At 44.5% G+C, this 13,497-nt stretch overlaps 1 protein-coding gene across 1 annotated transcript in view; it reads left to right on the top strand.

Moving 5' to 3' along the window:
• papss1 (3'-phosphoadenosine 5'-phosphosulfate synthase 1) overlaps window positions 1-13,497 on the top strand; it is a 63,845-nt gene that overhangs the window by 10,612 nt on the left and 39,736 nt on the right. Inside the window, exon 5 of the mRNA XM_068045543.1 lies at window positions 2,598-2,709. Within this exon, the coding sequence (XP_067901644.1) occupies window positions 2,598-2,709 (112 nt within the window). The remainder of the gene's footprint in view (window positions 1-2,597; window positions 2,710-13,497) is intronic.

The raw sequence follows: 13,497 nt of genomic DNA on the forward strand, positions 1-13,497 counted from the left end.
TCAGGTGAGCTGCTAAACTGAGGCCCTTGTTTGCTGGTAGAGGTGCATGTTAAAGATTCCAAGAGCCGATCTAATGACCAATATTCAACCCTCACCCAGTGGTACCAAAAAAACCCCTGTACCTCAAATCAATTGTTCACTTCGAGAACTTTTTGTTATGATAAAGTACTGTCTAAATACATACATAATTTCGTATTGTAGAGATTGGTGTTGTTTGCATTAAACATAGTTACTAATTAGACATGTTCTGGTTTCTGCTCTACTAGCTCCAGTGCCACAAGACTGGGTCATGTTGCATTTTACTCAGTGTTCTCAAATGAACTAAACCAATCTTATTTTTGCACAACTTTTTCCAAAAGTTTAATTACAAACAACATGTACTTCATAGATTTTAAGAAATAATCCTGCACACAATGAGGATGTGGCAGCTTGGCTGAGTGGTAGCACTTACCCCTTTTCCAGAAGTTTGTGGGTTCAGGACCCACTCCAGGGACTTGAGGACTACCGAGGGAGTGCTGCACTGTCCGAGGCACCATCGCAGATAGATGTAAAAGATCACATAGCACTATTTTTATAAGTTCTCCCCAATGTTCTGGCCGATATTTAACACTCAACCAACAAAATAGATTAACTGGCTATTTGTTATACCGATTTTTGTGAGACCTGACTCCACAAATAGACTACTCCATTTCCCTACATAACGCTAGTATCTACACTTCAAAAGCAGTTCATTGGCTGTGAAGCACATTGGGACATCCTAAGGCTGTGAAAGGCACTATATAAATCCAAGACCTTTCTTTCATTGAAACAGAGCACTTCTCCACAATTCAAGCGCTGTGCCTGCCATGTGTTACACTATATTCATTTGAAGCTATCAAGCCCCCTTGTTGACCAGAAGCCTGCTTTACACCATAATCATAATACAGTAAGCCTAGTGGTTACCGTCTGTGATATTATTGTATACTTTATTAGAGGCATTAAACTGCTTGAAACAGATTACTGGAGTAATGCAATAAACATTCTTGTGCAAATATCGTGAAAGCTAATTTCCGGCTTTATATTCATTTATCTAAGTTGGACTCAAGTAGCAGACGGAGAATTTGTCATGGCTCCTGAGAAAACTGCTCGCAACCTGAGGTTTTAGGTGGAGTTCAGGTTGAAATACCCAAATTCTCTATGTTTCATCGTCCTTCAACAGCCCTCCACCAATCCCAAAATCCCAACAATTTGCTAACTCAATTAAACAATAGGAACTTCTTTATAGCAAACGGAATATTTCAGTGGTGTTGTTTGCAGCTCCCGTGATGCAATTCCTTCAGTACCTTTTAATGTAAAATTGTCAAGACTTTGAATTCCGATTCTGATAGCTAACTTAGTACCAGTTGTCCTCTCACCTCGCCAACTAACACAAACCCACAGAGAAAGGAGTATTTTTTGGGTGGGTGGGGGAGGGGATAAGAACAGTTTAAGGATTTGACATATTTAATTGTGCATTTTATATGTTTATGCCACTGTACACAGCCGCTATGATGAGCTTTAATTATGAGAAACGTTGAAGATTATGTGCAAGTTATATTTATTTCACAAAGATAGTTACTGTTCTTTTTGTGTACAGTCGCTTTTTCAATAAACGTTTAACTCTCTCTCTCATACCCCAGCCCTCCCTCCCTGCCACCCGAGGGAAGGTGGCTAATTTTAAGTCCCTTCAGAGAATCGGTGTCTGCAACTCATTTAAATTACAGTAAATAACAAATGTGCTGGAGCCTGTCTAGCTGGCTCCCAGACTGAGCCACTGTTGCTGCTGCCACCGTTGACTGATCTGTCCCTGTACTTTGCTAATGACTAGAGTAGTGTTTTAAATTAGTAACGACTAGGAGTCACTAACAGATGAACTAATGTACTTCGTATATACTCTTAAAGAACAAAAGTAAGGAAAAAATTTCAGTTACTAAGAAATCAGAAAACAACCAAAGGTTGAATTGTACAATTTACATAAATATCCCTTAAAGTTAATAGGGAAGGAAAGTTTAAAAGAGTACTTTTTTAAATTCAGTGTGCTTCCAATTAAGGAAAAAGTTATAAATTTACCGTAAATTTATCAGACATCTTTCAGGAAACATCACTATCCCTGGAAATCCTTGAGTTAAGGCCTGCTTCCTTCTAGGCCTGTGCAGCAATGTTGACCATGGTGATTGACCCCGGACTAGGTCTGTTTGCAACCAGTGAGATGTGGCTTTGAACTTGCCTTACATATGAAGGACAAAGACAGAATAGGGCCTACTGGTCTATCGAGCTGGTCTATTGAGCCTGCCCATCCAGCCGCTATCAATTTTTCCTAGTGTCCTGATGAACCTTTACCTCTCAACCAAAACCTCTGAGAAAATATTGCTGCTTGTGGAAGCTTGTAGGATGTAAATTGGCTGCCACCATTGTCTACAGTGACTACACTTACACGGTAATTAATTGGCTTTGAAACGCTTTGAAGATGTGAAAAGGCCTGATGTATATTGAACGCAGGTTTTTGTTTTTGCTTTGATGAAAATTCATACCTAATTGTTACAATTTGAAAGGAAACACTGAGTGTCTCTTTTTTCTAGGTGGATTTACAGTGGGTGCAGGTACTGGCTGAGGGTTGGGCTACTCCACTCACTGGCTTCATGAGAGAGCGAGAGTTCTTGCAGTGCCTTCATTTTGGCTGCTTGTTGGATGGTAAGAACTCAAGTATTGCCTGGGTGAGAGTGGCAAAGCCTAAGCTAAGGTTCAGATGTTGAGTGTGCTCCTTTTTATAAAAAAACACAAGCTTTAACGTCTTCTTGTCAGTTCTAATGGTTTCAGATATAAAAGATTGGATGTAGGGGCTGGAATGTCACTCGCTGCACTTGGGAATGTAACAAGAGTTTCCACTTGGATACAACTTGTGAACCCAAAAGGACTTGACTGAAAGCTTCAGCTTCCTATATATTGGAAGCTTCAGTGTTAATAATAGTTCAAGCCAATTTACAATGTCACAACCACATTTCTGTATCGGAACCACATTTCATTTACAATGTAATTGGAAGGCTGTGGCAATCTGCTTTTGTGGATAATTTGATACAGTGAAGGCAAGCTCATAGCCAGCACCAGAAATATTCTGAAGAGCCGTTATTTTTTAACAAAGTGGCATTGCATACAGAGAGGCAAGGCAAAGTTTTATAATAAAAGCTGAAAATGCTGGAAATACTCAGCTGGTCTGGCAGCATCTGTGGAGAGAGAAACAGTTAATGTTTCAGGTCTGTGACCTTTCAGATTTCCAGCATCCACAGTATTTTGCTTTTGTATTCAAGACAAAGTTATAGTCTTCAGGTGAAGTGGGGTTTGAGGACGGGGGATAATTGGACCAGGCAACGCAGGTGTACTTTGGTCCCCATTTGAACGTCCTACTTTCTGTCCTTATATTTTATTCCCACTGTAAACTTCTCTGTTCATGGTTATAATGGGAAACTACCTATGTGAACGTGTCATGCTGTAGTTGAATATTCCGTTGCAAGGACCTGGTGTAATTACAGTGTGACAAGTTTACATAGGAATTTATCATGGAAAACGCTGACAGGAAGTGTGGCATACATATGAAATTATCATTTATATAAATCTAATTTTCTTTTGTAATCTCAGACTTAATACCATATTTGTATTTCTGTTTGGTTCGGCTTGTATCATATTTACATTGCACTTTTTACATTGAAATCCTGCAGGTACACTCTTAAGTTTGGCTGTACACGCATAGGGGCTGCTAGGCAAGAGCAGAATGGAACAGCTTGATTGTGGTTTTATGGTATAGTTAACTTAGCTTAACAGACTCTCGGGCTGTTGCTCCTGTTTCCGAACTAAGAAACGGAATTTAAACATCTGTTGTGTCACCATTATAACCAGTGCCTGCCTTGTTGCCGAACCTGAAGGTAGTCATTTTTGCTTCTACCTGCTCTCTACTCTCCCTCTCCGCTGGATTGTAACCACAGTTCTCTGGCTCTTGTAATCAAGATCACTTGAGCTCTCTGTTCTGCTGCTGGTGCCTGAGCTGTGCAGCTGTCTACTGAGGTGGGGAGAGGGGGCTGCATACTGACTGGTCCAGTTCTTTGCTGGACCACCCTGTGCACTGCCTCTTCAGTTGCCTCTTCTCTTTGGGAGATACTGTAAGTTGGTCTGCACTTTTCAAGGCATTCTCATGATTTCCAGGGTATTTCTGCTGCAGTTGAGGGTTTAGAAAATGTGTTAGTTTGTAGTTCCAGTTATAATGGAAATTTGTCCTCTAAACACTGGTGTCAGCTGTGGCTAAGTGGTAGAATTCTTGCCTCTAATTCAGAAGGTTGTAGGTTCAAGTCCCATCCCAAAGACTTGAACTTAAAATTTAGGCTGATACTCCAGTGCAGTACTGAGGGCGTGCTGCGCTGTCGGAGTTGCTGACTTTCGGATGAGCCTTTTAATTAAATGCAGGCCCTGTCTTCCCTTGCAGGTCAACATAAGGGATCCCATAGCACTATTTCGAAGAAGAGCAGGGACGTTCTGCACAGTGTACTGGCCAATCTTTATCCCTCAATCAACATCACTAAAACAGATTATCTGGTCATTGCTCTTTGTAGGACCTTGCAGTTCTGAAACTGGCTGCTTTTCCTACATTACAACTTCAAATAGTTTTTAATTGGTTCTAAAGTGCTTTGGGAAAACCTGAGATTGTGAAAGGCACTATATAAATTTCTTATTAATTTAATGTTTATTGCTGTTGCACTTAAGGCAATTGGGTGAACCGCTTAATAATGTGCCACAGAAATAAGAACATAAGAAATAGGAGCAGGAGTAGGCCATTCGGCCCCTCATAGCCTGCCCTGCTATTCAATAAGATCATGGCTGATCTGCCCCAAACCTCAACTCCTCTTTTGTGCCAGCTCCTCATAGCCTTCAACTCCTTGATATTTCAAAAATCTATCTACCTCCTCTTTAAATACTTTCAGTGATCTAGCCTCCACAACTCTCTGGGGTAGAAAATTCCAGACATTCACTACCTCTGAGTGTCCCCTTATTCTGTAACTATGTTCCTGCAGCCATACTGGTGCCAAACGTCGTGTCCTGCACTCCTTTGGACCCCACCAGAAAGGCCGAGAGGGGGGTTTTGACGACTGGGCAACTCTCGACCTCCATAAATTTGCCCAGGCATGCGCCATGGAGAGGTCACTCCATAGTTGCCTCACAGCGACTAAAACAACACGGAAGGCAGCAGTTACGGGTTATAAGTCCAGATAAATTGGCGTAGAAACTGGGCGCCACGGGTTGCCTTTGTCGGTGGGAGAGGTCATTGCACCTCACTGGACAGCTACCGCCCGCCTCAAACCGGACAGCCCCCGGTCAATAAGGTTCTGTCCCGCCACAGTCTGCCTGCTTCAATGGGTGCTTGGAGCTCAGGGTCATTGCCCGAAAGGTGGACTGATACACCGCACCAAACAACACGAAAAAAGGAAAGAAGGTACCAGCCCTTCGCTTTGCAAGCTGGAACGTCAGAACTATGTGTCCTGGCCTGTCGGAAGACCTTACACAAATCAACGATTCTCGGAAGACCGCCATCATTAACAACGAGCTCAGTAGATTCAATGTGGACATTGCAGCACTTCAGGAGACTCGCCTCCCCGCGAGTGGCTCTCTAGCAGAGCAAGACTACACCTTCTTCTGGCAGGGTAGGGATCCTGAAGAACCAAGACAGCATGGAGTGGGCTTCGCCATCAGAAACTCCTTGCTCAGCATGATAGAGCCTCCCTCAAATGGCTCGGAACGCATTCTGTCCATCCGACTGCTCACCACCTCTGGTCCAGTACACCTACTCAGCATCTATGCTCCAACACTCTGCTCCCCACCTGAAGCTAAAGACCAGTTCTATGAACAACTCCATAACATCATTAGCAGCATCCCCAACACCGAACACCTATTCCTGCTGGGGGACTTTAATGCCAGGGTTGGGGCCGACCATGACTCATGGCCCTCCTGCCTTGGGCGCTATGGCATTGGAAGGATGAATGAGAATGGACAGAGACTGCTTGAGTTGTGTACCTATCATAACCTCTGCATCACCAACTCGTTCTTTCACACTAAACCCTGTCACCAGGTTTCATGGAGGCACCCAAGATCACGTCGTTGGCACCAGCTAGACCTCATTGTCACAAGGCGAGCCGCCTTAAACAGTGTTCAAATCACACGCAGCTTCCACAGTGCGGACTGCGACACCGACCACTCCCTGGTGTGCAGCAAGGTTAGACTCAGACCAAAGAAGTTGCATCATTCCAAGCAGAAGGGCCACCCGCGCATCAACACGAGCAGAATTTCTCACCCACAGCTGTTACAAAAATTTCTAAATTCACTTGTAACAGCCCTTCAAAACACTCCCACAGGGGATGCTGAGACCAAGTGGGCCCACATCAGAGACGCCATCTATGAGTCAGCTTTGACCACCTACGGCAAAAGTGCGAAGAGAAATGCAGACTGGTTTCAATCTCATAATGAAGAGCTGGAACCTGTCATAGCCGCTAAGCGCATTGCACTTTTGAACTACAAGAAAGCCCCCAGCGATTTAACATCCGCAGCACTTAAAGCAGCCAGAAGTACTGCACAAAGAACAGCTAGGCGTTGCGCAAACGACTACTGGCAACACCTATGCAGTCATATTCAGCTGGCCTCAGACACCGGAAACATCAGAGGAATGTATGATGGCATGAAGAGAGCTCTTGGGCCAACCATCAAGAAGATCACCCCCCTCAAATCTAAATCGGGGGACATAATCACTGACCAACGCAAACAGATGGACCGCTGGGTTGAGCACTACCTAGAACTGTACTCCAGGGAGAATGCTGTCACTGAGACTGCCCTCAATGCAGCCCAGCCTCTACCAGTCATGGATGAGCTGGACATACAGCCAACCAAATCGGAACTCAGTGATGCCATTGATTCCCTAGCCAGCGGAAAAGCCCCTGGGAAGGACAGCATTACCCCTGAAATAATCAAGAGTGCCAAGCCTGCTATACTCTCAGCACTACATGAACTGCTATGTCTGTGCTGGGACGAGGGAGCAGTACCCCAGGACATGCGCGATGCCAACATCATCACCCTCTATAAAAACAAAGGTGACCGCGGTGACTGCAACAACTACCGTGGAATCTCCCTGCTCAGCATAGTGGGGAAAGTCTTTGCTCGAGTCGCTCTGAACAGGCTCCAGAAGCTGGCCGAGCGCGTCTACCCTGAGGCACAGTGTGGCTTTCGTGCAGAGAGATCGACTATTGACATGCTGTTCTCCCTTCGTCAGATACAGGAGAAATGCCGTGAACAACAGATGCCCCTCTACATTGCTTTCATTGATCTCACCAAAGCCTTTGACCTCGTCAGCAGACGTGGTCTCTTCAGACTACTAGAAAAGATCGGATGTCCACCAAAGCTACTAAGTATCATCACCTCATTCCATGACAATATGAAAGGCACAATTCAACATGGTGGCTCCTCATCAGAGCCCTTTCCTATCCTGAGTGGTGTGAAACAGGGCTGTGTTCTCGCACCCACACTTTTTGGGATTTTCTTCTCCCTGCTGCTTTCACATGCGTTCAAATCCTCTGAAGAAGGAATTTTCCTCCACACAAGATCAGGGGGCAGGTTGTTCAACCTTGCCCGTCTAAGAGCGAAGTCCAAAGTACGGAAAATCCTCATCAGAGAACTCCTCTTTGCTGACGATGCTGCTTTAACATCTCACACTGAAGAATGCCTGCAGAGTCTCATCGACAGGTTTGCGTCTGCCTGCAATGAATTTGGCCTAACCATCAGCCTCAAGAAAACGAACATCATGGGGCAGGATGTCAGAAATGCTCCATCCATCAATATTGGCGACCACGCTCTGGAAGTGGTTCAAGAGTTCACCTACCTAGGCTCAACTATCACCAGTAACCTGTCTCTAGATGCAGAAATCAACAAGCGCATGGGTAAGGCTTCCACTGCTATGTCCAGACTGGCCAAGAGAGTGTGGGAAAATGGCGCACTGACACGGAACACAAAAGTCCGAGTGTATCAGGCCTGTGTCCTCAGTACCTTGCTCTACGGCAGCGAGGCCTGGACAACGTATGCCAGCCAAGAGCGACGTCTCAATTCATTCCATCTTCGCTGCCTTCGGAGAATACTTGGCATCAGGTGGCAGGACTATATCTCCAACACAGAAGTCCTTGAAGCAGCCAACACCCCCAGCTTATACACACTACTGAGTCAGCGGCGCTTGAGATGGCTTGGCCATGTGAGCCGCATGGAAGATGGCAGGATCCCCAAAGACACATTGTACAGCGAGCTCGCCACTGGTATCAGACCCACCGGCCGTCCATGTCTCCGTTATAAAGACGTCTGCAAACGCGACATGAAATCGTGTGACATTGATCACAAGTCGTGGGAGTCAGTTGCCAGCATTCGCCAGAGCTGGCGGGCAGCCATAAAGACAGGGCTAAATTGTGGCGAGTCGAAGAGACTTAGTAGTTGGCAGGAAAAAAGACAGAGGCGCAAGGGGAGAGCCAACTGTGCAACAGCCCCAACAAACAAATTTCTCTGCAGCACCTGTGGAAGAGCCTGTCACTCCAGAATTGGCCTTTATAGCCACTCCAGGCGCTGCTTCACAAACCACTGACCACCTCCAGGCGCGTATCCATTGTCTCTCGAGATAAGGAGGCCCAAAAGAATGTTCCCTAGTTCGAGACTCCCCCACTGGTGGAAACATCTTCTCAACATCTACCCTGTCAAGCCCTCTCAGAATCTTGTACGTTTCAATAAGATCACCCCTCATTCTTCTAACCTCTAATGAATAAAGGCCTAACCTGTTTAACCGTTCTTGATAAGTCTACCCCTTCATCCCAGGAATCGGCCTTGTGAATCTCTTTTGAATTACCTCCAATGCCAGTATATCCTTTCCTATTTTTAATCTCTGACCCCCTAGGAATAAAGGCCAAAATTCCATTTGCCGCCTTAATTACTTGCTGCACCTGCATGCTAACTTTTTGTGTTTAATGCACAAGAGCACCCAGATCCCTCTGTGCTGTACTTTTTTGATCCTTTTGATTCTTCCTACCAAAGTGCATGACCTCACACTTCCCGACATTAAACTCCATCTGCCAGGTTTTTGCCTACTCACTCAACCTATCTATATCCCCTTACAGATTCCTTATGTCTTGATCACAACATGTCCTCCCATCTATTTTTGTATCGTCAGCAAATTTGGATATATTACACTCTGCCCCCTCCTCCAAGTCATTAATATAGATAGTAAATAATTGAGGCTCTAGGACTGATCCTTGTGGCACTCCACTAGTTACGTCTTTCCAACTGGAAAAAGACTCATTAATCCCGACTCTCTGTCTTCTGTTAGTTACCCAATCCTCAATCCATGCTAATACAGTACCCCTAATACCGTGGGCTCCTATCTTGTGCAATAATCTTTTATGTGGCATCTTATCAAATGCCTTCTGGAAATCCAAATATACTACATCTATCGGTTCCACTTTATCAACTCTGCTTGTTATATCCTCAAAGAGATCCAGCAAATTTGTCAAGCATGATTTCCCTTTCACAAACCATGTTGACTCTGTTTGATTGTATTAAGCTTTTCTAAATGTCCTGCTATTTCGTCGATAATAACAGACTCTAGCATTTTCCCAACGACTGATGTTAGGCTGACCGGCCTATAGTTTCCTGCTTTTTGTCTGCCTCCCTTCTTGAACAGGGGGATCACATTAGCGGTTTTCCAATCCTCTGGGACCCTCCCAGAATCCAGTGAGTTCTGGAATATTTCGACCAATGCCTCCACTATCTCTGCAGCCACTTCCTTTAAAACCCTTGGATGTAGGCCATTAGGTCCTGGGCTAAACTAACCACAGATCTTAAGGTATTACAGAATTCATAAGTACATGTTCTGTTTTGTTAAGGAGCGCGGGTATGATACTTACTAGGATTTTGGGCAGGGAATTGGCGATCACGTTAAAGGAATTTTATTGAGTGCTGCAGAAATTTTCTTTAAAAAAGCGCACCAAATTCAAGTATCGACAGGCAGAATGAAAACCAAAACAGGATTCTTCTAAAGAATGTACTGGAGAGGATCAGAGATATACCAGTCAGACCTTTGTCTAGTTCTGCAACAAAACAAAAAGTGCTGGAAATACTCAGCAGGTCTGGCAGCATCTGTGGAGAGAGAAACAAAGTTGACGTTTCAGGTCTGAGACCTTTCATCAGAACTGGCAACGGTCAGGAAAGAATTGGGTTTTAAGCAAGTGAAGGGGAGGGGAGTGGGTGAGAGAACAAAGGGAAGGTGTTTGATAGGGCAGAGAGAGATTAAATAACAAAGCTGTCCTGGGACAAAAGCAAAGCATGTGCTAATGCTTGTGGTGGAAGGCAAAGCATTTGTCCAGAGAGAGTGTTAATAGTGGAATAATGATCAGCTCTGACTGCATGAAAAGCAGGCACATGGTTAAAAAATAAAATATTTAAAAAGGCCAGTCGTGCTCTGAAGTTGTGGAACTCGATGTTCAGTCCGCAAGGCTGTAGAGTGCCTAATTGAAAGATCAGGTGCTGCTCCTCGAGCTTGCGTTGATGTTCACTGAAACACTGGAGCAGGCCAAAGACACAAATGTTGGCATGAGAGCAGGGGAGAGTGTTGAAATGGCAAGCAACTGGAAGCTCGGGGTCATGCTTTCGGACTGAGCCAAGGTGTTCAGCAAAGTGATCACCCAATCTGCGTTTGGTCTCCCCAATGCAGAGGAGACTGCATTGTGAGCAGCGAATACAGTATGCTAAATTGAAAGAAGTACAAGTAAATTGCTGCTTTACCTGAAAGGAATGTTTGGGCCTTGGATAGTGAGAAGAGAGAAGGTAAAAGAGCAGGTATTACACCTCCTGCAATTGCATGGGAAGGTGACGAGGTGTCGGGGGTAATGGGGGAGTGGACCAGGGTGTCGCGGAGGGAACTATCCTTTCGGAATGCTGACAGGGAAAGGGAAGATGCGTTTGGTGGTGGCGGAAATGGCTAAGGATGATCCTTTGGATGTGGAAGCTGGTGGGGTGGAAAGTGAGGACAAGGGGGACCCTGTCGTGGTTCTGGGAGGGAGGGGAAGGCGTGAGGGCAGAATTGCGGGAAGTGGGCAGTACATGGTTGAAGGCCCTGTCAACCACATTGTGGGGGGGCGGAATCCTCGGTTGAGGAAAAAGGAAGTCTTATCAGAGATGCTGTTGTGGAAGGTTGCATCATCAGAGCAGATGCGGCAGAGATGGAGAAACTGGGAGAATGGATTTGAATCCTTACAAGAGGTAGGGTTTGAAGAAGTGTAGTCGAGGTAGCTGTGGGAGTTGGTGGGGTTATAATGAATATTAGTAGACAGCCTATCCCCAGAGATGGAAACAAAGAAGTCAAGGAAGGGAAGGGAAATGTTGGAGATAGACCACGTAAAGGTGAAAGAAGGGTGGAAATTGGAAGCAAAATTGATTAAAGTTGTCCAGTTCGGGGCGGGAGCAGGAAATACAGTCATCAATGTACCAAAGAAAAAGTTGGGGGAGGGGGCCTGAGTAGAACTGGAACAAGGAATGTTTGACATATCCCACAAAAAGACAGGCATAACTAGGACCCTTGTGGGTACCCATAGCGACACCTTTTACTTGAAGGAAGTGAGTGGAGTTGAAGGAGAAGTTGTTCAATGTGAAAGCAAGTTCAGCCAGGCGGAGGAGGGTGGTAGTGGATGGGGACTGGTTGGATGTCTGTTCAAGGAAGAAGCGAAGATCCCACAAACCGTCCTGGTGGGCGATGGAGGTGTAGAGAATCTGCAATGTTGCTGGTATCTTTGAGGTGGGGGGAAACTGTTATCGTTCACTCATTAGTAATGAGAGAATTTTAAATTATATTGGACGTTTACAGCACAGAGGGAGGCCATTTGGCCCATTTGTGACAGTGTTGACTCTTTGTGAGAGCAATGTAATACTTTTATTTCTTGGTTGTAATGGTTGAACATATCTGACTATCCTCTGCTAACTGGCCTACCTTTCTCAGATCTCCATCAGCATTGATCATCTTAGCTACCAATAGGTTGAGCCCATCATTTTTGTTGCATTTCTGTTTTAAGTTGAGAAAAGCTCTGCTAAAATTCATCATAACGGCAATTGGTGATTAGAGGTTGGGACTTGCTTGAAGTCCATTATTATCTGAATTGTGTTTTCTTGGTTATTTCTTCAAACATCTGAATGTGATTCAGTTTAGAGCAGTTCAGATGATAATTATTTTTGTGCAGCGAGTTGTTATGATCTGGAATGCACTACCAGAAAGGGTGGTGGAAGCAATTATAGGAGTAATTTTCAAAAGGGAACTGGTTGGCTACATGAAGTGGAAAGGCTTGTACGGCTATGGGAAACAGCAGGGGCATTTGACTAATTGGATAGCTGATACAGATGTCAAAGACACAGTGTGTTGAGTGGCCTCGTATGATATAAGATTTTCTGATTTGCGTGCTTAAAGTTTTAAAAAATCATGTAAAGCAAAGGGCAACAAACATGGAGCCATTCTTGTGAATTGCATCAAGTGCTGGATTTAGCTTCTAAGAGGGTCTTACTCGTGTCTTTGGCATCAACAAGGCATCAGATCTCATTTTAGACTTTAAGTAGAAGCACATTTATTGAGCAAAAATGAACAGTGCAAAATCATCCCTTTTCCTTTTTGCAAGATTCCTGTTTTATCCAGAAGGTTCACCAATAGTTACTGGTGATTGTTTCAAATTAAAAACTATCGCTTTCTGGCTGGCAGTTTGGCAGCTGCAAGGAAGCATGTGCCCGATCCATTTAAAAGTTTAGTTTTCTTGCTAACAAGGGAGAGTGAAGATGTGCAGTCTTGTGGTAGCATTTCTGTTTCTGATTTTTATTTTGAGGCGGGGAGAGGGTAGATGACATGGGTCTGCCTGGTCCTTCCCAGTTTACTGAATAAAGAGGAACCCATGCAACATACTCCCTAAGGTGTGTTGGTGATGTGTGTGTCTGACTCACTGAACACCAAACAATTTTTTATTTTTGATTGTTCCTCCTCTCTGATCTTAGGAGTTTTACATATGCTAGGGATCTTTGGTGAAAGCTACTGCCTCTTTTGCTTTGCTTGCATACCATTGTGTTAAAAAGCTGGTATAAGTAAAAATGTGAAGCTGTTAGATATTTGTAAAAACCCAATTAGTTCACTGTTGTCCTTTAGGGAAAGAAATCAGCTGTCCAGGGCAACTAGGGATGGGCAATAAATGCCGGCATCACCAGTGACGCTAACGTCCCGAAAATGAGTTAAAATTAGGCTTCACGTTTTGAATCATTGGAGTTAAACTGAATGTTAACCCTTAATAAGATCACACCTTCCAGCTGGTGCCTGAGCTCTTCATTGATTTCTCTTTTCCTGTAATGATAGATGAAGTTTACAAAAGTTGATTTGCTGGGTTTTTTCTTCCTTCC

Source organism: Heterodontus francisci, chromosome 1 (genome assembly GCF_036365525.1).
Source record: "Heterodontus francisci isolate sHetFra1 chromosome 1, sHetFra1.hap1, whole genome shotgun sequence".
NCBI classification, from domain to species: Eukaryota; Metazoa; Chordata; class Chondrichthyes; order Heterodontiformes; family Heterodontidae; genus Heterodontus; species Heterodontus francisci.